Source organism: Colletotrichum abscissum (assembly GCF_030869225.1).
Source record: "Colletotrichum abscissum strain IMI 504890 chromosome Unknown Scaffold_63.1, whole genome shotgun sequence".
Taxonomy (NCBI): domain Eukaryota; kingdom Fungi; phylum Ascomycota; class Sordariomycetes; order Glomerellales; family Glomerellaceae; genus Colletotrichum; species Colletotrichum abscissum.
In genome coordinates this window covers 1-25,366 of record NW_026850507.1, presented here as the reverse complement: position 1 = coordinate 25,366, position 25,366 = coordinate 1, and the positions used below count along the sequence as shown (strand labels likewise).

General features: G+C 48.0%; 10 protein-coding genes across 10 annotated transcripts; 8 read left to right on the top strand and 2 right to left on the bottom strand.

Moving 5' to 3' along the window:
• Nucleotides 1–1,832: 1,832 nt before the first annotated feature.
• CABS01_15162 (uncharacterized protein) lies at nucleotides 1,833–3,030 on the top strand (the record flags this gene model as incomplete). The annotated part of the gene is made up of 2 exons (XM_060548499.1): nucleotides 1,833–2,057; nucleotides 2,119–3,030. The coding sequence occupies 2 exons, from the start codon at nucleotides 1,833–1,835 to the stop codon at nucleotides 3,028–3,030; spliced, it is 1,137 nt and encodes a 378-aa protein (XP_060392043.1).
• Nucleotides 3,031–3,638: 608 nt separating this feature from the next.
• Nucleotides 3,639–4,673, top strand: CABS01_15161 (uncharacterized protein; the record flags this gene model as incomplete). The annotated part of the gene is made up of 1 exon (XM_060548498.1): nucleotides 3,639–4,673. One exon carries the CDS (start codon nucleotides 3,639–3,641, stop codon nucleotides 4,671–4,673), a length of 1,035 nt encoding a protein of 344 aa, XP_060392042.1.
• A 536-nt stretch (nucleotides 4,674–5,209) lies between these two features.
• Nucleotides 5,210–6,664, top strand: CABS01_15160 (uncharacterized protein; the record flags this gene model as incomplete). The annotated part of the gene is made up of 2 exons (XM_060548497.1): nucleotides 5,210–5,571; nucleotides 5,704–6,664. 2 exons carry the CDS (start codon nucleotides 5,210–5,212, stop codon nucleotides 6,662–6,664), a joined length of 1,323 nt encoding a protein of 440 aa, XP_060392041.1.
• A 726-nt stretch (nucleotides 6,665–7,390) lies between these two features.
• Nucleotides 7,391–8,890, top strand: CABS01_15159 (uncharacterized protein; the record flags this gene model as incomplete). The annotated part of the gene is made up of 1 exon (XM_060548496.1): nucleotides 7,391–8,890. One exon carries the CDS (start codon nucleotides 7,391–7,393, stop codon nucleotides 8,888–8,890), a length of 1,500 nt encoding a protein of 499 aa, XP_060392040.1.
• Nucleotides 8,891–8,998: 108 nt separating this feature from the next.
• On the bottom strand, nucleotides 8,999–10,017 carry CABS01_15158 (3-oxoacyl-(acyl-carrier-protein) reductase; the record flags this gene model as incomplete). Its single annotated transcript, XM_060548495.1, has 3 exons — nucleotides 8,999–9,326; nucleotides 9,394–9,846; nucleotides 9,938–10,017. The coding sequence occupies 3 exons, from the start codon at nucleotides 10,015–10,017 to the stop codon at nucleotides 8,999–9,001; spliced, it is 861 nt and encodes a 286-aa protein (XP_060392039.1).
• Nucleotides 10,018–10,914: 897 nt separating this feature from the next.
• CABS01_15157 (uncharacterized protein) lies at nucleotides 10,915–12,621 on the top strand (the record flags this gene model as incomplete). Its single annotated transcript, XM_060548494.1, has 6 exons — nucleotides 10,915–11,308; nucleotides 11,360–11,566; nucleotides 11,627–11,974; nucleotides 12,031–12,200; nucleotides 12,255–12,476; nucleotides 12,541–12,621. The coding sequence occupies 6 exons, from the start codon at nucleotides 10,915–10,917 to the stop codon at nucleotides 12,619–12,621; spliced, it is 1,422 nt and encodes a 473-aa protein (XP_060392038.1).
• A 538-nt stretch (nucleotides 12,622–13,159) lies between these two features.
• Nucleotides 13,160–13,724, top strand: CABS01_15156 (uncharacterized protein; the record flags this gene model as incomplete). Its single annotated transcript, XM_060548493.1, has 2 exons — nucleotides 13,160–13,480; nucleotides 13,542–13,724. Coding segments are annotated over 2 exons (504 nt in total), but the record flags the coding sequence as incomplete, so codon positions are not given.
• A 389-nt stretch (nucleotides 13,725–14,113) lies between these two features.
• CABS01_15155 (uncharacterized protein) lies at nucleotides 14,114–15,812 on the top strand (the record flags this gene model as incomplete). The annotated part of the gene is made up of 3 exons (XM_060548492.1): nucleotides 14,114–15,177; nucleotides 15,235–15,282; nucleotides 15,335–15,812. 3 exons carry the CDS (start codon nucleotides 14,114–14,116, stop codon nucleotides 15,810–15,812), a joined length of 1,590 nt encoding a protein of 529 aa, XP_060392036.1.
• A 549-nt stretch (nucleotides 15,813–16,361) lies between these two features.
• CABS01_15154 (uncharacterized protein) lies at nucleotides 16,362–17,582 on the top strand (the record flags this gene model as incomplete). Its single annotated transcript, XM_060548491.1, has 3 exons — nucleotides 16,362–16,797; nucleotides 16,857–17,089; nucleotides 17,148–17,582. 3 exons carry the CDS (start codon nucleotides 16,362–16,364, stop codon nucleotides 17,580–17,582), a joined length of 1,104 nt encoding a protein of 367 aa, XP_060392035.1.
• A 242-nt stretch (nucleotides 17,583–17,824) lies between these two features.
• Nucleotides 17,825–19,709, bottom strand: CABS01_15153 (FAD binding domain-containing protein; the record flags this gene model as incomplete). The annotated part of the gene is made up of 4 exons (XM_060548490.1): nucleotides 17,825–18,778; nucleotides 18,825–18,886; nucleotides 19,025–19,448; nucleotides 19,512–19,709. 4 exons carry the CDS (start codon nucleotides 19,707–19,709, stop codon nucleotides 17,825–17,827), a joined length of 1,638 nt encoding a protein of 545 aa, XP_060392034.1.
• Nucleotides 19,710–25,366: the final 5,657 nt, after the last annotated feature.

Sequence of the window (25,366 nt, the reverse complement as noted above, 5' to 3'; positions counted from 1 at the left end):
GTGATGCTTCGGTGGCCAACCTCGAGTTCTCGACCCGGATTATGTCAGTTCGAGATCCCGGCGAGCTGGTCTAACGTGTGAAACTGCAAGTGATTAAAACCCGTACCCAGCTGACAAGCCATTCGATTGGGCCGGGGAGCAACGGCAGAGAAGCAGGTCGAGATCCATTACAACCATGGTCGCCTGTGAATATGTATTCCGCCTGCCAGCCTCACTCTTGGGGCATGCTCACTCCATGAGGGGCAACGATCGCCATCAACTCACGCCATAATCCCGACCGGAGGTTTTTGCATCCCTGAAGGCGTCAAGTAGGATGAGGACGAAAAAGCAAAAAAGCAACCACCGCTTTCAACATGAGAGAGGTTGTCCCCTTTTCTCAAAGAACCACTGACGAAACGGCCCTCGGATGGCTTTGTCTGGGAGGGTAATTAAGACTTGGCGGGTGAACTTGAGAGATCGTCAAGCCTCTACCATTGGGAGCCTGCATTACCACTACTGGCGAAAACCACAAAACGTGGGTGTAAAGCGCCGACGCGTGGTGTGCACGCAGTGGCGCATGCATTATTCGGGATTGATTGGGCCATCTCGCATTGGCAACAGCCTCATGATCTCGGCTCAGCTAAAGGTTGATGTGGGATCGTCACAGCATCTCCTTCGACCGGAGGAACTCAAATAACAGCTTCTTCGTGGAGAGAGTTGTTCGGTTGGATTTCTGGGATGTTCTAGCTCTTTCAGTTTTAGGACTTTGAGAAAGCAAGCCAATGCTGGAAATAATTTCGAGCTAGAAGCTAAGTATTCGAAGATAGGCAGACAGGATACCGTTCGAGGACTGATGATAGTTGGGAGCTGTGCATAAGGTAGCGAGATGGAGAGGAGAAGGAGGAGGTTTGCTGGTAGGCATGCCCTGGGCCAGAGACGGTCCATTCGGTCCGTCCCCCATATCCTTGTCGGACCCCTTCTTTGTCTGCAGCCCCGGGAGTGACCCCCAAGGGGTTTTCAGGGTTCTGGAGAGCGTGCGACAAGTTCATCATTATGACCGCGAATACGGAGTATGGGTGTGGCAACCCCCGCGCGTGTCCGATCTGGATTCTGTCAAACACCAGCGAGATCGTGTCACTGCGGCCCTTTCGGGTGGTTCGCGAGGGGTCAGCCACCCGCCTCGTCTAGACCGACACACCGATCATCTCAGCCAAATAGATATATGCGGCCGGTGTCTCGGCCGCGCAACTTTCTGGATACGTCGGCGGCTTTTATGATGGTGCACTCCCGTCCAGCTAATAGAACGTTGGGATTCATGACCATTCGAAGAGTCGTAAAGAATATCCGAAAACCCGTCTACTATGTAAGTACCTTACCCTAACTGTGTAAGATACTTACCCAATCTACCTACCTTAGGTAGGCCATTTCAGATTCCGACGACAGAGGCCAAATTTGATTCGACCGACGTGGCCAGGTTTAATACCTTTGGACAACAGCTTGACTCGAAAACAAGCAAAGTAATCTTTGCTTTGAGAATCGGAAAGCAGTGATCGCATTTGTTCATGATTTGACAGGGATCTTGCCAACATCAATGTCTTGCCCTGGTATTATCCAGCAGTAAATTGTGGTGTAAGATACCTACTGCACAGTAAGCACCTAAGGTACCTACCTACCTTACCTTAGGTACCTGAGTTGAGGTAAATCTCGATAAGAATCGATAAGAGCCGATTAGATAAGACACCCATTTGTCAATGCATCTCCCCTCCAGAACATAACGATCGCAAAGCTCAAGCTTCACCAACACCAGCAATGTGACCGAAGCTCGGGGGAATGACGCCTCCCTTTCCGCGAGGATGCCATCTCACTTCGTACCAGCTCAGAACTCCCGCCATCGTATCGCCGCAATCGCCTTATATCGTGCTCTCGTCCGCGAGGCTCGCGCCGTGCCACTCCCCAACGATGTACTCCGCAAGGGTGTCGAGAACCCGCTGCCACGGCTCGTGAAGAAAGGCTTCAAGCGCAATCAGACGGAAGCGAGCTACCGTCTTGTCCTTGCTGCGCTATCGAAGGGGTACAAGGTGCGATACTCCTGTACTTTGCTCGCAGCGCCTTCTAGTACTGACAGTACTCCAATTCAAGTTTCTCAACCTCTTCAAAGGCGCCCAGACCCCATCGTCAAAAGAGCACTCCGAAATCCTTACGTACCTCCGCGAAAAGAGCCTTCGTGATGCAAGATCAGAAGCAGGCAAACCAACATCGCCACCGCCGAAAATCGAGCCTCCAAAGCCCAAATGGCCACCCCTGCTCAAGCGCATTTCCCCCCTCGACGAACCACCCGTCTACATCTCCGAGCGCCACCCTGTGCCTCGCGGGGACCTCTCCGGCATACGGCACGTCCCTAACGTCGCAGTGACCGCACATGGCGTCGTCTTTCTACGCCAGGGCAAGCCGCAGCACCGCTCCGTATGCGACTATGTCCAGAAGAAGAACAAATACAAGATTAAGAACATGGAACATCTGCTCGGCTCGATGCGCGATGAACAGCAGTTTGCGAAGGAAGAGGATCAGTGGGATGGGCATCTCCAGGCCGAGATCAAATCTCAAAAGAGGGTGGTGGAAAGGCTGGTCAGGTTGCGGCAGAGAATCGAGCAGCCCCTTGCAGACCTTCCTGACTGGGTTGAAAAACCAAGTTACGAAAGGGTAGGGACTGTCGAGCCCTATGTCTTTGAAGAGAGTTACACCAGCAGTGTAGCTGCTACATTTGATGATGCCAGCAGGAGACTGAGCGACGATGCGGCGGATCAGTCTGCGAGAGCAAGGGCGTTTCTAGCCATCCGCGAGGCGGAAAAGAAGGCGTTGGAGGAAGACAACGAGTATTACCGGGAAAAGGGCTATAAGTGGATGATTGACACACCATATAAGAAGAAACAGAGACGGGTCGCAAAGCGCAAGAAGGGCGGTCAGGACAGATTTGAACGCAGGGCGGTACGGCAGGACAAAGCGCGAAAGAGCAATTTTGTCGGCCTCAGTCCTGCTCCCATCCAGGTTTAAGTCGCTTTCCCCTGGAAGAAACCAGTTTGTATTGATACTGTACTATACCTTTAGACATTTCCCATGATACCAATACAGAATGGTGCGGCATGTGATGGCTACGCGACATCGGTACCATGTTAAAACCATGTCAAAGGGCGCACACTCCATCTTCAATGGACCTCCTTGCCTCTTCGCTCTTTTCCCAATATACGATTTCTTCTCTTGAGCCTTCACTGAGGCGTCTTCGTCTATCAATCCTGTTGTACACCGTAGTCGGCCACATTGCTCGCCAAAGTGGTTATAGAAGAAACCCCTCACCTTGATGCCTAGTCGGCCCAGAGCCACACCACTTAGGTTCAGCCTTCAACTTCAAAGAAGTTTGCGAACTAAAGGGTACCGATGAAATGTTTGAGTCACACAACTCAAAGGGTAGGCTTAACCACAAATCTGGGCGTCTGCAGGTAGGCAACGGGTAGGCTTCAGCCATAACTATATCCATGGGTTTACCTATAAAGACAACTCTTCCCCCCGGTTGTTCCTCTCCCCCCTCTCAGAGTATTGCACACAGAAACAACACCCAGTACACAAACATTACAACCACCAATATAATCAGTCTTGACGCAAACATGGACGAACAGACACCTCACACGTTCGAGTTCACAATCGCGCACTCGACGCTGCCACTTGAAGCCATCGGCAAGGGCTTCTGTGGCTCTGTGTGGTCCGCGGGCAACCTCGCTATCAAGCGCGAGGATGGCGGCCCAGGTCGTTCCATCGCAAACGAATACACGATGCATCGCCACATTATCCGAAGCTTGGATAGTACCAATAGAGTCCACCTCAATGTGCCTCACTGTGAAGGCTTCCTCAGACACGATGCGACTGCCTGGGATCAAATGCTCCCTAGATTTCCTGCGGGATACACGGGTTGCAACGCACTCATCAGCGAGAAGATTCCACCACTATCTCGCGATGTTCGCAAGCTGTTGGCCCATAAGTTTCACCCAAACGTGGATGTGGATGAGATTGCCGACAGCCCGACCAATAGCCACTGTCTCGCTCGACCTTACTTGGGGCGCAGAAAGCTTCGGAATACAGACACCAATCAAGATAGACCTAGACTTAGATTCTTCAGTCTGAGGAACTTCCCACTTCACGCGGATCAGATGGAGACTCTCAACCTGGATCTTGAAGGGTACGCCGTAGCAATGGCAAAGGCTCTCGCATTCCTGCACTGGTCCGCAAAAGTCGATGCCAATGACGTTGAGTTTGTGTTCGCAAACCCAAGGACTTGCCAATCGCCACCCTGCGAAGCCCCCACGACATCAAGCTTGGGTCCTGTAGGCTTCCGTTCAGATGAGTTTGGCTCTCATGCTATGTGGATCCTGGACTTTGATTGTTGCAGGATGATGGCAATGGACGACAACGGAATCAAGCAAGCTTGTAGAAGCTTTTGGCGGAACGACCCTTACTATCCGCGACCTGGTAGCAACAACGCAAAGGATCAGGAACTCTGGACTGCCTTCCGGACTCACTTCCTGATGGCTAGTGAGCGAATTTTGGAGGGCGAGGAGGAAGATTTGCGTCGGCTGCCGCTGAGATTGATGGAGTGTATCGAGGAGACAAAGGGAAGGTTCACCAAGGGAACAGATTTCTGGTAGGATGGGCTAGGAGGACCTAGCAGCATAGTCGTGTGTGAATCCAGAGATTCAGTAAGTATTTACTGCCTCTAGTACTCCAGGTGCTGGATAGAATTTGTTTGCCGTTTCTAAGCTTTCTTTCTGTCGGCTACACACTGCCTATCACACACTACGTGACGTCAAACATTCCGTTGCAGAATCATTGCAAGGTTGGCTCATCAATGATTCTGCAACCAACCTGCGGTTCTTAGGCTGAACCAAGCACAGAGCTGAGGAATCAAAGTTGCCGAAAGAAAACTTCAAGAAGTTTGACTTCTTTGCATGGGGTTCTCTCTTCACCATGAGGCCTTTACCGGCGTACTTTGTCAGATTACCATGTACTTAAAGAATGGACTATATTCTCTGGTGATTGTCGCTGATTCTGATTCTTTATTCCACCATCAGTTGCCGGGTTCTCCTACTTACTGAAGTATAGCACTTTGTCAGTAGTTAAGCAGCACTGGCTGCGGTTTTATCGACTCAGATATCTTGGGATCACCTCAACCTCCTTCGCGAAGATGGACGATCCTTCGATACAAGGCTCTTCCCGCCTACCTAAGGCCTTCGAGAAGCGTCGCCCACAGAATCAGTCGGACGAGACTGCGGCTTCTTCGAGAGCTGTCTCCTTGGAACAGGCCATTATAGCTAACCTTCACCTAGAAGAAAGGCTTGAAGCTGAAACTCAAGGAGAAACAATCGAGGTCTGTCTCAAGCGAATGCTTTCAACCAAGTCAACAATCTCCACGGCTTCGTCTTTTGCGAAGCGTCAGCAAGCAGCAGTTGACGTTGCTGCAAACTTCCGGGAGATCGGTACCGGCTCCATCGGCAAAGTGTTCGAGCATCCAGGCACCACGTTCGCCTACAAGCTGCCTCTCACGGAGTAGGATGATAAGTTGTGGAACGAATACATCATGCACAAGCGAATTGAGACCGCGTTCAATTCGATTAAGTTCTATCCTGGACAGGTTGAAATTCCAAGATGTTTCTAGTTCGACACGCCGACCTCTCACAGCTTTTGGGAGGAGAATCTTGAACTGTTTCCAGATATATCTGGATCCCCCCGCGAGACCAATCACATTCTCTGTATGGAAAGGATCTTCCCTCTTCCGAAGCCCGTTCGTCACTGTCTAATTGAGAAGTTCTGTCCGCCTCAAGGACGAGAGCAGTTGATGAAGAGCGAGGCCAACAAGGACTGCTTAGTGCGACCGTATCTCGGCCGCATCAAGTATGGTACGGGCGGCCAGTTCTTCTCTCTGCGAAACTTCAAGCTTCACGCCAACCAGATCAAGGACCTGGAAATGAAGCCAGCCGACCTGTATCTGGGGATGGCTCATGCTCTTGCCGTTATGCATTGGGTAGCTAAGATTGACGGCAACGATGTTGAGTTCGTCATCGGAAGTTCTCCAGTGGCGGAGCAGGTTGTTCGCACTGACTACCTTCTTGTCGATATATTGGCCCTGAAGCCAATGACCAGCACGTACGAACTTCTGACGCACAAACCCCCTGACTTTGGCCGAAGAGTCACCTCATTGTGGATGATTGACTTCGATGACTGCCATGATATCACCATGGATGACGCGGGCATTGACAAGGCAGTCAAGGCGTTCATCGAGACCAATCACTACTGTCCCCGGCCGAATTCAGGAGACAATTACATCGAGACCATGTGGAAAGATTTCTCAAGCATGTACTTGTCTTTCAGTAGCACCATCATGACGAAGCTGGGCAAGAAGAATGAGCTGGGAAACCTTCCGGCCAAGTTCGTCGAGAGACTCAAGGTGGCATCGATCGGATCTCAACCGCCCAACCCTGGCGCTTCTCCCCAAGCAAAGGACCGAGGAGGCACTTCCGGTTCCAGCTCTTCAGCCGGCCGCGGTGGCTCTTCCGGTGGCAATACTCCTTCTCGTGGCCGCGGCGGCATTCATGACAGATTAAGAAGCACAAAGCCAGAGATTTTCCACGGGTTGAAGTGAAGGATTTCTTCTACTTTTACTCCATGCGCTTACACACATTAGTCTCATTTTACTTGAGAATTGAGTTTGACTCAAAAGTGAAGACAACGATGGCAGCAGTCGACGTCCAGTGAATCTCCATGTCCTTCCTTCCCGATCAGTGGTGATCCCGTCTTCGCGGCTGCGCCTGCGTACCAGCTTTACATTGGCGCACAACAAGGCTTATTCTTCCAGGCTTTCTTCTTGAGCAGGCCCTTGTGTGTTTTTATCTTCCTCCATTACATCCACGTCATCAATCGCCATCACTACTCCGAGCTACAGTGCGAGTGACAAACGCGCCGCAGACAGCTGGTACACCACTCAATCCATCAGCCGCAACAATATTAGATTGGAAAACCATCTCCCCGATGCGATACTTGCTACTACAGGCACTATTTTTTCCATGAATCAGGCTGCTTGACCTCATACGTAACGATCGAGTCCCGCATCCTTACGGATTGTTGACGACTGCAAGTAAAATATTGTGCAACGGGTACCGCTGATCCAACGACTATCACCATTTCTTCGAATACCAAGGCCAGCCTTCGATCGCCCTAGAACTTCAGATCACGCATTCCGCCTCGACGATCGCTACAGATATCTTGTAAGTTTGTCCAAATCTTGAGCAACATCACAATTTTGATTGAAGCTAATCAATGTTCCAGTTTTGCCAACCTACCATTTTGAAAAATTCCTTGGCCCGATAGAATGAATAACAACGCCCAGCATCCCGTGCTGGATAAGCCGTTTCAAACGCCTGCACTTGAACTCGAGCAGTCACAAGACCTTAACAGCCCCAGAGAACACGAGAATAGAGGACCCTCATCCAGATGGAGTATCTTTCCGCAAGAGATTCGATTAATGATCCTCGAGATCATCTTTGCGATGCAGTCCAAAGACACGCCGCAGGAGAAAAGCCGTCTAGCCTCCGTTTCTGCAGAATGGCAAACATTTTTCGAGAAGCGCAACTTCAAGAGTCTAAAACTTGAGCGGCTCCACGATATAGACAAACTCAGAGACTTCGTCGGTCCTCGTCGTCAGATGTACGTCAGTCAGATCTGGCTCCATGTGTCCTTAGCGACATATACTTCCGAAGAGTTCTGCAAGGAAGAGGACGACGAAGAGATATTGCACAACAATGGGATTTTTGACAAGCACTTCAAGTCACTTCTTAGAACGCTTTCGAAATGGCAACTAGGCTACGGCGACGAAGATCACTTCGGCATTCACCTTCACTTCTTTGCCGACTCGCCCGAGGACGATTACCACCCATTCAAGGGGGATGATGATCCCGATGAACCCTATGATAATCTTGAGCCCGCTGACCTCTTGGGAGCACGGAAGCGTCTCATGGGAAATTTGCTCGACTTTAAAAATGCAACCCCCACGTCGAGCTTGACAAGCCTGGCTGAAACTGGGTGCCCTGTGGTTCCGAGGGTTCCAGTAGTCAAAAAGTTCAGCGTTACAGACGTATGCTATCGAAGTCTATCAGCAGACGCCATTCGTTTTCTTCTTCTGAGCTTGGATAATCTGGAAATCATTGAGTACGAACCTTGGCGGGGCATTGACCAGATAGACAGATCCCGGAGAGACAAGGCAAATATGGCTCTACTTGAAAGTCTTCCACCTACTGTAAAGAGAGTCAAGTTATGGGAGGCTCGGCATGACAACTTACATGAGCCTTCCGAAGACCCCGGTCCTAACCGCGATATTGCTCGGGCGGCTGCACTGGGATGCTCTCGCCTAGTTTCTTTCAGCTCTCTGAATGTTCTCGACGCCGCGCATTTCCTCGATGAAGTTATTCAATTATCCATGCCGCCGATGATGGAGTGTTTCGACCGCTGGTCATCTCTCGAAGCGGTAGCTCTCACGTCTCCCCTCCTCGATTCAACTCTCGACGAGGCATACACCCAAGGTCTACTTCAACGAGCTGCTGCGGCCGCAATGCACTTGCCAAATCTCAAGGTCATGGAACTGTGGAAGACCTGGAAGAATGATGCGATTCTGTTCCGTTACGAAGTATCGGGTCACACAGTCGAGATCTCTCACGGTGCATCATGGGATTTTAAGCTGTGTCAGGATGTTTTGAATGCATGGGAGGGGGTGGCAAAACATCATGGAAACCTCTTCTTTGACATTCAGCTCAAGGTACTCGACATTCTTGCCAGTGCCATCATCTATGACACGCTCCGTGTCAATTCTTGGTAGTGGCAGAGCATCTGTTCATTCTTCTATCAGTCTAATCTCATCTACGAAGCATAGCTTCGTTGTAATGCTACGCTCGGTAGCCAGTAAACGGCTTCCAGGCTACTAGCTTTATAAAATCTTGACTGAGCCGCCATTGGCTGCAATGACACTTCCATTGATCCAGCGCGCCGCCTCGCTTACGACCAGACCCACGACTTTGGCAACATCATCTGGAAGTCCGACTCCGTTATGGATTGACTTTCCCTCGCCCAGAACCTTCAATGCGGCTTCGCGCATATCCGGCGGCGCACTCCCAGTGAGCGCATCAGTCGCCGTACCACCCACTGAGAGGGAGTTCACCGTAGTTCCCAGCGTCGTTGTGTCCTGGCTCAAAATATCCGCCCAAGATCGGGTCAGAGATTCCATTGCTGATTTGGTCGATGCGTACAACATGGCACTTGTAAAGTTAATATCAACACAGGAATCCGAGATCGCTAAGGTCTTCTTGTTTGACTGTAACTTACTACGATGCTGCTGCGGTACGAGCCCAATCGCTTGAGATATTGACAACGCGGGATTCCGGCTGGATGTAGTCTCGTCTGAGAAGCACGTCCATCGTCAGCGCCAAAGACTGTACATTGCCCAGCAAGACCCTCTGGATGAATTCAGCATCAAGTTGACGGACTGGCCGCGCCTCAAAGTGGGTTGCGTTGTTGATAATGATGTTGAGTTTGCCATCGAACTCATCCTGGACTTTGTTGGCAATCGTCTCGGCCAAGTCTGGCGAAAGAAGATTGGCAACCAATCCCGTGACTCTTGGGGCGCCGAACGGACTTGAGTGGTATCCCTGTTGAACGGTCTTTTCGAGAGATTCGAATAGGTTGAGTGATTCAGTGGATGCACAGGTACCAAGAACGTTTGCTCCACGACTGGCAAGGTGAATAGCTATGGCGCGGCCAATACCGCGGGAAGCACCTCTGTCGCCATCATTAGCAACCTCCTAGGCCGTCCATAGGGAAATCCGCAATGACTCATAAAAACGAATCACAAGAGGGCACTGAAGCTTACGTTACCAGGGCATTCTGACCTCGGAGATCCTGAGGGAGGAGACTCATCTCCTTGCTAGTTTGGGGCGCTGTGGTGCTCATCTTGGCAACTCTCATGTTTGGTTGGTCGGAGCTTCGGTGCTGTGATACCTGACGAATACTTTTCGGAGGACAAAGATGCCTTCAGGTACCAATAGAACCATAATTATAGATTTCTTCGCCTTAGCATTCAAAGACAGCTTACAAACAGAGCAGTTGACTATCTGACACTTACAAATCCGACAACCTTCTTCGCTATTCCAGCGGACAACGAAGTCGCGAGAGAACCACTCAACGGCTCATAATGCAAGAGCTCCAAAACTCATCTATGGGGCTACGTATCATGATTGCTGACTATTTTGCAGATTTGTATTTACATCTACTCGTGGTTCGTCTGATGACGTCCGTTCCGCTTAGTAGCCGAATCGGGCCGTCACGGACTTCAATAAACAATTGAGCCGAGCCATCGTAAGTTCACTACCCAAGTTACACCAAAGACGGCAAAATCTCTCCATTGGATCTGAGATACTAGGTAGAATAACGTGATGTTTCCGCGATCCCCGTAGCGGCAACACTTGTTCCAAAATCCGAGTCTTTCCATCGTAACCCGAGACCCCGTCGACGCTGTACGGACACCCCCATCGGGTTCTCGTCACCCTAGCGAATAAAAACATCATATTAGATTCATACACCTTAAGGGTCCAAAACATTGGACGCTCGAATAGACTGTGCAGATGTCATTCTCCCAAAGTTCTTCCCTGTCGTGTTCCATCCGGGGAATCTTAGGCTTAAAACCGAGACGCGAAAGGGAAAAGCTTTGGTACTATCTAATTGATGCAAGTTTTTGCATGACATCAGAAATGTATATATAGTTTCCCGGTTCTTCGTATCAAAAGAGAACGATATCCCCCCATTCGACTTGAAGATTATCAAGCATCATCCTCCATTGCCAACACCACCATGTCTCATGAGACTCAATCATCAACGCTCGCTGCATTGCAGCCTGTGACCCAGAAGTTGAGCCAGGGGTCAGTCATCACACCGGATGATCCGTCATACAAGCTTCACTCGGAGCCGTTTGCCATTCAGAAGCAGCTTTACCCGTCAGTGGTTCTCATTCCAAGCACCATCGAAGAGCTGTCCTCTATCGTGCGGTTTTTGTACTCCTCGAGCTTGGAATTTGCAATCCGCGGTCATGGATTCAAATCGCCTTCCGCCAAAGACGTGATCGTTAGCATGCTGAACTTCAAGAGCCTGGAATATGACTCGACCAAAAAGATTGCTACGGTTGGTGCGAGTGCAACTTGGGAAGAAGTAGTAGGGTTCATGGAACAAGTTGACCCCGATTACTCAGGTGATACAATTGTGTGTAACCCACAGCACTATCCAAGCTAACTAGATCCAGTTCCTGCAGCCCGTACACCTAGCATCGGAGTCACGGGATCTATCCTCAATGGCGGCCTTTCCTGGATGTCCTCCGAGTACGGCGGCATCAGCGATCCTGTCAACTTCCTAGATGCAGAAGTAGTCAAGTTTGATGGCACTGTTGTCATGGCATCTCAGGAGTCGGGTCTTCTCTGGTCCCTGCGCGGCGGCGGCGGCGGCTTTGGTAGTAAGTACAAGTTCTAGCTCGTCTTGAGACTTTTGATCATCTCAGCTAACAGAAAACCAGTCATTACCAAAGTTCTTCTTCGGGCGCATCCGTATCCAACTGAAATCTGGTCGGGCATTGTGCTCCTACCTCGTCACCTCTTAGCGCAGATGATTGATGAGGTGGTCAAGTTCAATCACTCTACGCCCCATCCGAAGGTCAACTACTTCATGTACTTGATGCCACAGCAACTCTTGCATACCGTTCTGGAGAAGCCTGAGCCCGATCTGGGTGACACGGTAATCTTCCACTTGTACGACGCCTTGGGTGAGGAGCATGGTCGAGCTACCTTCGGTTGGGTTCTTGAAAAGCCTGGGGCAATCGACCGGACAAGAGTGACCAACATGAAAGGCGTTCTCGACATGCAGAGTAAGACGCTCTTATGTTTTCCAGAGAATACCACGTTAACACGATTCCCATACAAGGAAATGCAAATATCATGCGAGGCACAATGAAGACGCTCTACGCGCCAATGGCAGTTTCCGACTTGGATCGTGTCACAATCGCGCGAGCGATTGCAGTCTATGACAACATAGCGAAGCTAGACCAGACTATTCACGACATGTCTTCAGTCATCTTCGAGTTCTTGTTGCTTGTAGGTTCTCATTCCATCTCGTCATTGTCCTCCTACTGATAAGTCGACTTACAGCGACCCCCAATTGGCGGTACCGCAGAGGTTGCATGGCCTCGATCCAACAACCTGAACCACCTGTTGCTTTTCATCATAAGCTGTCCGGGGAACGGCACAGAGGAGCAGGAGAAAATCATTCGTCAAATCTCCAACGATGCGCCTGGTCAGGTTTTAGGTCCGGAAAGTCGGGCAGAAGTCAACCCTGCTGGCCTCGAGCCATCTTACCACGACGTGAAAGGGGTGAGTAATTTCAGCTGATCTCTGAGTTTCTTGGTTCGAAATATTTTCTCTGATGATTCGATAGGTATACCGGGAGCATTATGAGAAGTTGGTGGAGTTGCGGCGTCTTTACGATCCTAAAAAGCGCTTTCAATCGTTTTTCTAGGTAGCTTCCTCGGGCAATTTCAAGCATTCATGTTGTCTGTGAAGAGAATTGAGTCTTTCTCAAATTGAGTTGATCTTTATTTCGATCTAGGTAGGACTGATGCCCTACTTCGTCCGAGCCTCATGATCGAAATTCGTTCACGTAAGTCCACGAATTGAAATTCCTCATAGTGCGAAGGAGTATTGTGAGGCGCAAGAATTTCTACACGATGAACACATACGGAGTGAGAGCTCTCCGCTGTGAATTACTGAGTAGTGCTCTACTGAATCGCTTCAAGTGTGACATGCAGAGTCGAGTCAGGGGTGGGGACGGGCTTTTGACTCGCACCCTCGGCTCACGACTTTGTAGATGTTAACTCCCCAGTGGCGCCACGAACCCCGAGGAGCGAAATGATGTTGGTTTCGTTGCATAAATATGACTGATGATACGCAGCGTTTTGACTTGGAACACTGAGCCAAGCATCATTCTCAAAAGAATCGGAACCGCATCTCCTTTCAAACGACAACTTTTAAAATGACTTCAACGTTCGCGCTTAGACCCCAGCCCTAACCAGACATGGACAAATTCTCACCAATCATGTAGACCCGAACAGCAATTTGCGGAACTCGCCAAGATCGAGGGCCATGTAGAGGAGGCCACTATCGCAAGCGTCTACGACCAGCTGAAGCCTGTCGCTCCAGAGCTACTCGTTGGCCAGTGGGAAGGAGGCAGTTTCGATACTGGACATCCCACGCATTTGCAGCTTCGCAACTTCAAATGGGCGGGTAAAGACTTCCGGTCCGTCGATGATGTAGATCCAATCATGCGATACGAAGAAGATGGCAAACGAACGTGGTTTTCTGACTACGGCCACGCGCGGGTGAGTGCATCTAGATTGGGCAATTACTTGCTATCGAAGATATAGCTAAGAGAGATATTAGGTTCGAGAGGTTAAGTTCAGGGGTGTTCTGACTGCGGCAATGGTTTATGACAAGTTCCCCATCATTGACGCATTCCGTTATGTGGATGAAAACACTGTGATCGGTGCTATGGACAACAAGGAACTTCAGCACTCTGGGACATACTACTTTTACCTGAGAAGAAGAACCCAGAGCAAGGCCTAGCTAATTAGACTATAAACCTACTTTATGTAGATCATCCTTTAGTCCGGGGCCCCGCAGACGATCCCCTGAGTACAAATACCACCATAGACCTGGTGCGTGAGGGAGTTCGTGGCTACTCGATCGTTCTAGTGAAATTAGTGGCTGGTTGTTTAATTAGTTTCAAAAAGGAAACCGTCTCGTACCGCGTGCTACCGAGGATCCGAGGTCATTTGCCTCGAACATCTTTGTTCCCCCGCATTCTCATCACAACTCGTCGGACAAACCCCACCCACGTCACCCCGAACCCACCATTTCATGCGACTTCTTCGTCTGCTGAGTAACAGGCGAACTTCAATTTGTCGCATACTCACTGCATGACACTCAGCTTCAATACTCAGAAACAGGTAGAAATGACTAGCACGCCTACAACTTCTTGCACACAAGATACGGCTGCTCGATCACCCGGGCGGACTTCACAGACTGCCGCAACATCTCAGAGGCTCAAGAAGAGAGAATACGATCGCAAAGCCCAAAGAGTTGCCCGAGAAAAGACGAAGAACCGAATAGCTCAGCTCGAGAGCTTGGTCGCGAAGTTGAGCCAGCAAGATGACACCGCTACTACAGCATCGCTCATGGCAGAGTTGTCAAGGGTGACTGAACAGAGGAACAAACTCATGAGATGTCTCAAAACGACTTCTTCTTTGTTCAACGATCATGTCAAAGAGGCTGAATCATGGGGCTCAACGGGCATGATTTGCGACGTGGCTTCTCTGTCGAAGCCGCCATCAGCTAAAGAGGTTTCGCCGAAACATCCGAGCCCGGAATCATCAACGTCTCCAACATATTCATCAGTCCCTGTCTTCGATAGCTCCGCCGATGAGGTCCCGGAGAAAGAAATGGGGGATGACATGGACAGTTTCATGGACGAATCTTCTCTTGATATCAACCAAATTTTGGGTGACTCAATGTTCCAGCCAGACTTCACAACACCCGCACCATCGAAAAACATGAGTGAGCCACATATGAGAGGCGTATCACTCGACACATCCACATCAAGGAAAAATCAGCAATTCACAACAGAAACTCGCCGAACTGCATCCAAATGTCACTGCTCGTCAACCAACAGACTTCGACGACTCTCGGATGGTTCACAGGTCAGTTGCAATAACTGGAAAGCGGGTAACGAAATTCTTCAAGAGCCATTTGCTCTCCCCGACGCTTCAATACGAATGGAAGGAGAGACAGTCGAGGATGTTCCTGTCCACGCTGTGCTTCATGGCTGGGATAGCTTGGCGCACACAGGCAGGATGACGCCTTTATGGAGAAAGGTTCGCCAACTCGATGAACTTTGTTTCTCAGCATGTGGACAAGCGGAACGTTTGGCCGTTTTGTTCATAATCCATCTTCTCATGAGGGCATATGCCGATCCGACATTGGTGAAGTCTGCAGTCATCCCAATGTGGTATCTGAAATCGTAAGTGCAATGCGTATTGTTGAGTCCTCAATGTGGCCATGGGCTAAACCTATGAAGGCCTCTGCAGGAAATTACTCATGATCCATCAGCTGATTACTTTGCCTGGTAAGTTGGGTCGATTCTTAGCAAAGGGCATGATGCTGACTTATAGATGCAGGCCAGCCTTAAGGTACCGGTTTGCCATTGCGCCACACCGGTACTGTAGCAATTTGTTCTGGCACATGTTCAAAGAACATTTGCGAATAGTGTGGCCGTACGACTTTCGAGACTGCTATATCAGGAACATGCAACTGGGAACATACGGTCTCTCGCCTCTCTTCAAAGAGAAGATCCACGACTTGCGATCTTGGACAATGGCACCAGATTTCTTTGCCCAATTTCCCGAGTTAATGCAGGATATACCAAAGTTTCCAGGCCAACCGTCGCCAGCAGTCGCTCTACCATTCGGCTTGACGCTTTCGCGCGATGTGGACGGCTCGAAGGCGGCAAGAGATGATGACGAAGAGAGAAGCAACTCGCCCAGAACCGAGAGCAGCACGAGGGACCATATCTTATTTCCCTCATCTTCTCATGTAAGCGGCTTGTTTTTGAGCGAGCTTGGCATCGACGGCGTGACGGATTGCTTCGACTTCTGATGTTTCGGGTATCTATGTACGCCTCTGGTATCTTCGGGACCTTTGCGATTGGGGCAGCACAGTGGCGCAGCAAGTACGCGTCTGTACAGTCCCTAGCTTGATAGAGCAGATATCTACGGAAATGAATCGCTCTAAGTCAGTACCCAAATATCCTGATAGTTCATTTTTCGCTGCCGTACAGATAGACTACAGAGTGATGGATCGCGCTAGCAAGGGTGGCCCTGCAACCCCAGCACCTCCGCGGGCCCCCGAGTCTCCACCAGATCCGAGTGTACGATGAGTACGACTCCGTCGCACAATGAGACGAAACTTTAAATCACAGGTCAAGCCTCACAACGGGGCAAATTCTGCCGTACAAAGCCCCTGAAATGCAGCCTCGCAGTTTTCGTCATTCTGGGAACGGCCGGGAGAGCCTCCGCTGAAAAGGACTGCCGACGGCTCCGTGGAGGAGGTTGTCACATTCACTACTACCTCAGAGACTTTATGAGGGAAGCCTCGTCTGCTTTTTCTCTGTCGTCGAACCACTGTCAGGCCATGTATTCAGGCATGATGTTGCTTAGCATACTTCTCTTTGGCATCGGACTTGCAGATGCTAGGTCATCTTCAGATGGCACCTCCGAGGACCCAGACCTGACCCGAAGCGTACAACTGCAGCATCGGCAAATCAACGACACGATAGTTCCCATACGGCGAGACTGCCCCTTTAGTCCCTGGGATGAACTTTATATAACCGACTTCCTGCAAGAGCATTTTAACGACTTATCAACGACTGATCACTGCTGGATCATCAAGGGTGTAGCAGGACTACACGAACTACTACAGAGAAACATCTCAGCTAACCCCATGCTCAACGTCACGATACCGACTTGTATACAACTCAACGTTACGTCAAAAGGCAACGCCTTCTCTATTGACTTCTCAGATGACTCTTACAAGGTTAATGGGGTCGACGAGGATGACTTTGTGTTATTGACCTATGTGCATCGTGGGTTGCCTCATTTCACCCCCTGAAGTCTATTATACCATGTATCTGACAGGCTCTAGTTGTATGCATGACTGCGGCGTTTTTCCTCTGTTATCCCGTCATTCTGGTACTGGCTTCAGCGCCCAACTTATGCATCATGATCGATCGCGCACTTCAGGAGCCCACGAAACGAAAGTTGGAACGATGGCAGACAATCTTCACTGTCCTCCTCTTCGCTCCCCTGTCCATCGCGGGACTAGTCGCCGGCATAATCGCAATGGGAACCTCTGACCACGCAAGAACAGAGCACGGAGTAAGCTACCCCTCCTTGAACGCTTGCAAGTCAGAAGCTGACCCTGATCCTTTTCTAGATCATCGGTTACATTACCATCGGCCTGGCCGCAATATCAGTTCCCCTCTACCTCTACCAAAAGAGACTCAGCTCCCGCTCAGATCTCACCTTCTACATGTACCGCCGCCTCAAATTCTTCAACGCCCTCGACTTCCTCGTCTGCCAAGCCATCCTGCTCATCTCGGGCTTCGCCCTTCCCGACGGCATCGATGACTTCGGCATCATGACGATTTGCGGAACGAATACGCTCTCTTCGTCGCTCCTATTCTCTCTGGGCATGATTGTTTCGTTTGTGTGGAACTGCGCCATGGCTACGATGACGGTGCAGTGGCTTCTCGAGCGGAGGGTTCGGGGTGGGAGTCTTCGGGATAGGGCCCCGCCGTGGATGCTCAAGATTCTGCGGAAACGGTCGGATTCAAATATGACTTTCCAGACGTTTCAAGAATCTCGTTGAGAATGGTATACCATTAGCATCTTATGCTTATGGAGGGTGGTTCGGACAGTGGCGACCACGTTAGAACAGCTATAGATCATCTTTGCTTTACATTATCTCAGTGAGAGGATTGTCATTATCCGCCCTGTAGATAGACACTAGCTTGTCCATGGCCGATGAATGAAGAGAGCTGCATGTGCGGCAAGACTCTATTCAATTTCTCGTACGAAGGGATTGGGCCTTCATCTCATGTCTGAAGGTTTCTACCAGTTGAAGTACTTGGAACCCGGCACCGGGGCGCGATCCAGCTTGAAGTACCCAGGCTGCAGTTTCTGGAACACCTCCTTGGGATCATACTTCTTCGCGATGCTCTTGAGCTTAGCCTTATTATCCGCACCGTATCCACTGACAACATCCTGGAACTGTGCGGCGTAATTCATGTAGATGTAGTCGTTCTCCAGCCCCCGCGCCTTGGCTTCATCGTTGATTCTTTGCATAACTGTTGAGGCAAAAGAGTAAATCTTGTCGTCGTCCTCTTCGTTACTCCACATTATGGAGAGGAGAATGATGTAGAACGGGCCGTCTTCGACATTGAGACCCAGTGCATTGCCCCCGTTCTGCTGCATGTGCTTCAACATCGGAATGGTGATTCCCTGGAGCACCAAAGTGGGAAGAATGCCAGGCAGGTCCGTCACGGCAAGAACCTCCTCAAAGTAGATTTCCTGAGCGGCATCAACAAGTCCCTTGTCGGCCTTGCTGCTAATGACGGAATAAATCTCCCGCGGTCCCGGCGGTGAACCCTGAGCTCCTTCCGCAGCCCAGTCAGCAATTATGCGGTTCTGCGTCGTGTCCGAAATGGCGGGAATAGCGTTCCATTCGGAAAAGATGTCGGCCTCGCCGCCATCCGGCTCGGCATAATACAGCGTCGGGAGGGAGAGTTTGGTGCCGTTGAAGTAGGCGTATACGTGCCACAAGCCAGCCTTCGGGTCCTCTTCCGCGTTCGCAATAAAGTTGGCGTAAGCCTCAGAGAGCGCAGGGAACGAGTCTTGGAGATAGGTACGGGAACCACCCCACATCTTACCGCCTGGGAGCGAGATGGTCCGGAGGTTGAAGCTGACTACGAGGCCAAAGTTGTTGCCGCCGCCACGTAGGGCCCAGTACAGGTCCGGGAACTGGTTGGCTGATGCTCGGATGATAGCACCGGTAGCAGTGACGACCTGTTAAAATCAGCTAGTGCTCAGAGTCTCTCCCCAGTGAACTTACATCGTAGCTCTCGACATTATCACAAGCCCAGCCGTAGAGGTTAGAGAAGTAGGATATGCCACCTATGATTGCATTAGCTCATGGCGTTCTACGATCGACGCGTTGTGCCAAGTATATGCCTCAAAGAGACCGCGAGAGTCCTTGTTCAAGCTCACAAAAGATGCATGTCCCGGCTTGGAGTGTCTTGATCGGGAACGTACCTCCAGTAGTCAGTCCACCAACACCGATGTCGTATATCCGACCACCGATGACATTCAAGTCAGACTTTGTGAGCTCGCGGTAGACGTCGCCCCAGATATTGCCAGGTTGGATCGAAGCAATCTTCTTGTCAGCAGACAGCGCGATGCTCTTCATGTTCTGGAATGAGATCGTGATCCCGTCCTGAGAGTTGGACGCACCAGCCATTGCGGCGTGGCCACCGCTTTTGGCAGCGAATGGGCACTGCGTGAGACGGGACAGTAGAACCACGACAGATACTTGCTCTGGCTTCGACGGCTTGAAGACACAATAAGGGCTGACCTGGGCTTGGTTCCCAGACCAGTATGAGCTGACGAACTCAGTGTATGCAGGTTCATTTCTCGTTTCGACAGCATCATCGCCATAGACAAATTTCAAAGTGCCACACTACAACAGAGAACCAAACGTCAGTCACCTTGGAAGTGGCGTTGCGGAGGGTAGACGACTCACCGCAGCGGAGCAGCCTATTTCCGACCTCTTGTTGAAGCCGGTCAGGTTTGGAATCTCAGAAACGACAATGCCTAGCCCATGAAGTGCGTCTACAACATTGAAGTTGGCAGGCTCCGTCGAGCTGATGTCAGCTGCGAGGGCGTGAACAACGTGGCCAGCTGCGAAGGCAGCCGCCGCAAAAAGCCTAGGACTTAACATAACTTCGTTCAAACGTCGCCTCGATGACTTGGAGACAAATTTCAGCGCGAACCGGGGATATCGATGGTACGAAACACAGTTATGATTTTATTGAACGGGTCAAGCTGCGACTTTATAACCGGTTCGCGGTCAAGCCGTGAGCAGCATGCAGGCAGCTCGTGCTGACTGCAGAATTATAATCTGCAATCTCACCGCATGTACGATACTGGCGAACCCCCATTCCTCGCTGCAAGGGACGCCTGCAGAAGTCCCATGGCCCTATCAAATTCAGCCTTGACCGAGAGTAAGCAGCCACGGAGGAGTCATTAAGGCATTGCTTAACGGCTGGGCGCTGATGTTGTCGTTCAGTTGATTGAGAATGGCAGAATATCAGGCTGCAAGGCGCCATACGTAAGCAATAAAATGAACCATGTTTGGTGATATGTTCCTTCGCGTGTTATTGCCTGTCGTGCGCAACGAATCGTATCGTTGTCGTTGGTGGGTGGTCGAATCTTCGGAGGTGCTTCTCAACAGGTTACAGAGTATCCCTACCTCGGCTAACAGATGCAGAGCCAAGATACATGGGGGCCCTTTTCGCTATTACCCATGTCGCTGCAGGTGTGATCGTGAAGAAACAGAAGCCCGAAAGCATCCAGTTGATAAAGCAGAGAAAATGCGACTGTTGTTATCGCTGACACTGGTCAGAGTTACGCTAGCAGAAACTTGCCTCCATTCTTGCGGATGAAATACAACTTGCATCAGCGGCCAACCATCCATAAGAGGGATTTGGGGCGTGCGAGAAGCAAGAAGTCCAATCCTATTGATGCGCCAATTTTGTCAAGCACGAGGCTGACGAGGATGTACGTGAGACCTCGCGTTTGTGTCGCTTGACACCCTTGTATGAAATCGATGGGCTGTCACGGATCCTCAGTCACTGAACTAAGCCCATATGAAGAAGTCATGCGAGCGTGTAGCAGAGCTGGGAGGAAGTCTCGATAGTTCATAGATACAATGAAAGTAGCTAGTTCTTTCGACTCTGCGAGCATTTAGCATTCAAGCATATACATGAAGGTATCTGCTTACGAGACCGATGGAGCGTGACTGTGGGATATGACACACATAATGAGTTACGGCTGACCGTCTGCCAGAACTCTGTCCGCATCACTGAAGAATGAAGAAGCCAGCATATTCTGCTCGACATCTTTCGAGCATCTATGGTGTCATTGATGGATGGCCAAAGGCATCGATAACCCCCGTCGTCCAGCTGGGGGAGTAGCATAGCACTGCGATCTCGCTTGGGATAGAACGGTGATTTTCGGGTGGTGAAAAAGGGTGTTTGTTATTTCGCTTGTGTGAAGTTGGCAGCACACACGATCATTCTGTGGCTTTTATCAATAGAGACTGGCCGAGAAGTACCGTCGGCTCAGTGACGTGATGTTCCTCTGTTTGAGGACGACAAGCCATCCGACATCAGTCGTCGGAGATGTCGAAGCGGCATGCCATCCCTTCGCCGGACCGAATATCGGAGGATCGATTGAACAGATAAACTCCAATCATAACTAGGACCTCTTCATAACCTCACCTGGAACAGAGCCGGTAGATGTCTGGAGCAAGCCAATAGCGGTGCGAGAATCCGGGGGAGGCGTTGAAATTGGGATCGCACTAAGGCATTCCAGCCTTCGTGGCGACCACCCGTGCGAAGCCTCAACGTTGAACCGTCCCGACTCATTGGCAGCTGTCAGACGCGTCTCTTGTGACATGGAGGATGCATCGTCTGAAAACCATGGAATGGATCCCGCGTGATGCGCCCTGCCCAACCTTTCCTGGCTACTTGGCCCCCCTTCAACTTCACACAAGGTGACGTTGGCGGTCAACATTGGGCGGGTCATGAGGCCAAGCATTGCCAGACGTGGCGGCGTAGTCGCACGGGACAGGGAGCTGTCTAGATGGTGATTGGCGTGGTGTTGAGGGCGGGATGGCGGAAGTTGTCAACGCGGTTGGGGTAGCGTGTCTCGCTTTAGGGAAGAATGTCTCGATGGCGCTTCTAGGCTTATTAGGTTATTAGGTTGTCTTTGCCCAAAAACCGAAGTGGTGATCCGGCCAAGTGCCAGGTGACGCCATGCTGGACCCAGATCCAGCCAGGACAGTTCACTATGCATGGAGGCGCAGAAACTATGGGGAGCTTCCCCGCCCTGGGCCGGGGCTAGTTGCTTGAACGGTGAGCTTTTGATCTCGTGAAGGGCTGAGGGTGGTCAGTGAAGATGGTGGAACATTGAATATGTCGACGACGGTCTAAATAGAGGCTCGATTCTTGAGGCTTGTGGTCGAAGGAGTGCCCAAGCAATTCGACTGTGTCTCGGTGTATGCATCGACTAGGAACCAAGATAGCTTTCCCAGCAGCTTCCCCGGATCATCAGTGACGGCAGCCAGGTTGCAGAGACAGGAACAAGAGAAAAAAGGGGGCCGAAAACAGAGATGATCCCTGTCATCGCATCGCTGATCGTCTGTTTACAGTGCCTCTTGTAGTGCTGATTTGGGTGCCGTGGACCCATCTGGATTGCGTGCGAGTTGGGCCTCAGCGCGGGTTCCTCCACTGCAAGCGTGACCGATGCGTCGTTGATCTGCAAGCCGGGCAAAAGACTCCAGCAATCGTCCATCCCGCAGGCTGGGCATCTGGGCATCTAGGCACAAGCGGGAAAGGGCGTCGTGGCAGAGACTCCGAGAGGTAAACGGGCGGGCTTGGACGGCACGGCGGCACGCTCGGGCGGTTGAGCGGGTTAGAATCGGACTGAAGACCAAGGGACTCCGACCGATATTGGGCGGCTCTGCATCTCTCGGTGCATCAGAAATCGCAATAACGAGGATCCGGGCAAACGAACTGGGATAGCAGCTGCTGAAGGGCGTGGGAAGCTTTGGGGTCTGGTGGTTCGAGTGTTTCCTCTCGCATCGACTTGCCCAGTAGAACAGGGTGGATGCCTTCACGGCAACAAGCTTGAGGTACGTGTTTCTGATTTTCTAGGTGTCTCTGAGGTGTATCGCAGTGTATCGTGGCGTATCGCATGGTTGGGGAGGGCGGCATTTGCAGGCAATCCCGCAACTGTCATCGGGGAGAGTTTGAGAGTTGTGAAAGGTGAGGCGAGGCGAGGGACGGTTGACGAATGGGAGGCCGTGGAAGCTGAAGCTCTGCCCAAGTTTTTTGCTCATGCTAACCGAGGAAGGGGGGGCGCCGACCAGACATCGAGACGTGGTTTCAAACAAGTCACCAATACTTGGGTTTGGTGCTGTCGCGATATGGAGATCCGAGTATTCGTTCCTTGTTCCAGGTCACTTGCTGTTGTGTTGTGAGGTGGTCTCTACCTTACTTCCTACCTTATGGTACCTCACAGGCTCACAGATAGTGTAGAGTCTACATATAAACTGATAATAACCCCCCCTAGTTAAGGTAAGAGTCCCGTATATAATAGTAAGTACTTAGATATTAGTAGATCCTGGCTAAATTTAACTAATCAGACTTCGTTTTTTTTTTTTAAGGTACTTAGGCTAGAAATATTTTAGAAATAAATTATAGCTAATTAGGGTACTATTACCTAATTAAAGTCCGCTCTATAAAAAATAATTCTAACTTATACTTTTCTTTTACTCTAGCTAAGTCGCATCCTTTTTTTTAAACTTTTACGTCCCTTTTTTTAAACTTTTACCCTTCGTTACAACTTTTACTAAAAATTTTTATTATAAAACTTACTATTATACTTAAAATTTATTAATAATTAATTAGAAATATTTCTAAATTAATTTTACAATACTTTCTCGCTACTACGATAGTAATAGCTTTAAATTTTATATTAATAATAAAAGGGGCCGGCCTTAGAATTTCTCTATATTCAAAACTAATAATATAAGTTTTATCCCTATTATTATAATTAAATACGTAATTTATTTACTTATTTTTATAATAATAAAGTTAAGTAATCTTATTACTAAGAGAACTTTATTATTGTTATTTAAAAGTTAATAGCCTTTATTTTAATAGTTACTACTAGTCGTTTTTTAATATACTTAAAAAGTACTTCGAAGAGGGTTATTATATTAATTCTATAATTTCTTATAAAGGATCCTTTTTAATTACTATTAACCTCAAGGTTATCTATAAGTTACTTTTTATTTTATATTAATATTTTTAGCCTTATTAATAGTTTTTTATAGGATATTATACTAAAATAATATTACTTATAAAGGGCTAAGATATACCCCTAGATACCCCCCAAAAGCTTAAGGCTATTATAAATAATAAAGCGTTATTTACTATCCTTTTTAAAAAAGACGGTACTATAAGTAGAAATATTTTTAAAATATTTTTAGTTTATAAGATTAATTATTTTTAGTAGGACGTTACTTAGATAAAAATAAATATTAAGTTCGGCCCCGAAGAGAGCTATAAGGTCTATAAATCGTAGGACGCTATTAGCCGTAATAAGTATAACTTATTTTTTAATTAACGCTTTTCTTAACTAGATTTTATAACTTACTCTTTTTTTAATAAGTACGAGCCGATTTATTTAGTATTTTATAAGTACCGTTACCCTAAGCTCGCGCTAAATAAGAATATTTTTAATAAGTTACTTTATTAATACTTATATATTGTTATACTTAATATTAATTATTTTTAGAAATTTTTAAAACCCCTAAGTAAATAGGTTAGAATAATAAGGTAGTTAAAAATAAGCCGGTCTAGCTTACTCTTATTAATAATTCTAATAATAATAAAACGGATTTTTAAATAAACCCCGCTATTTTTACTTAAATCTTTATTAAGGATATAAATAAGTAAAAAGTATAATTAAGGGTTAAGGAATAATAGGGAATAATTAGTTTAGGGAAGTTTATAAATAAAGAGTTTATTAAAATAGAAGTATTTTACTTACCTCTTTAAAATAGTACTATATAAATTAAGAATACCGTAATATTATAAATAAATATTCGTAATAAATATATAAATAGAGGTTAAGGTTATAAATACTAAGTAGATAATATATTACTTATAAATATTTCCTAAAAATTTCCTAAAAATTTCCTAAAAATTTCCTAAAGATTTCCTAAAAGTTTCTTAAGAATTTCTTAAAAATTTCCTAAAAATTTCTTAAAAATTTCTTAAAAATTTCTTAAAAATTTCTTAAAAATTTCTTAAAAATTTCTTAAAATTTTCCTAAACGTTTCCTAAAAATTTCCTAAAGATTTCCTTAATATATTTTGAATATTTCCTTATTATATCTTAAATATTTCTTAAATATTTCTATCTTTCTAATTTCTATAATATTTATAAATATAAATTAATTAATAAAAAAGAAAAATAATAAATTATTAACTTATTTTAATATATTATAAGCTTATTATATAATTATATACTTAATATAATTTACTATTTATAATTATAATATTAATATTTTATAATAATATATACTCTTATTATTATAATAAATAATATAAATAAGACTATATATATATATATATATATATATATATATTATTAATATTATTATTATTATATAAAATAATAATAATAATAATAATAATAATAATAATAATAATAATAATAATAATAAGAATTAATATACGGGTATTACTTTTATATAAGCGTTACTATTTTACTTTTTAATTAGTTTAAAAAAATAGTACCTCCT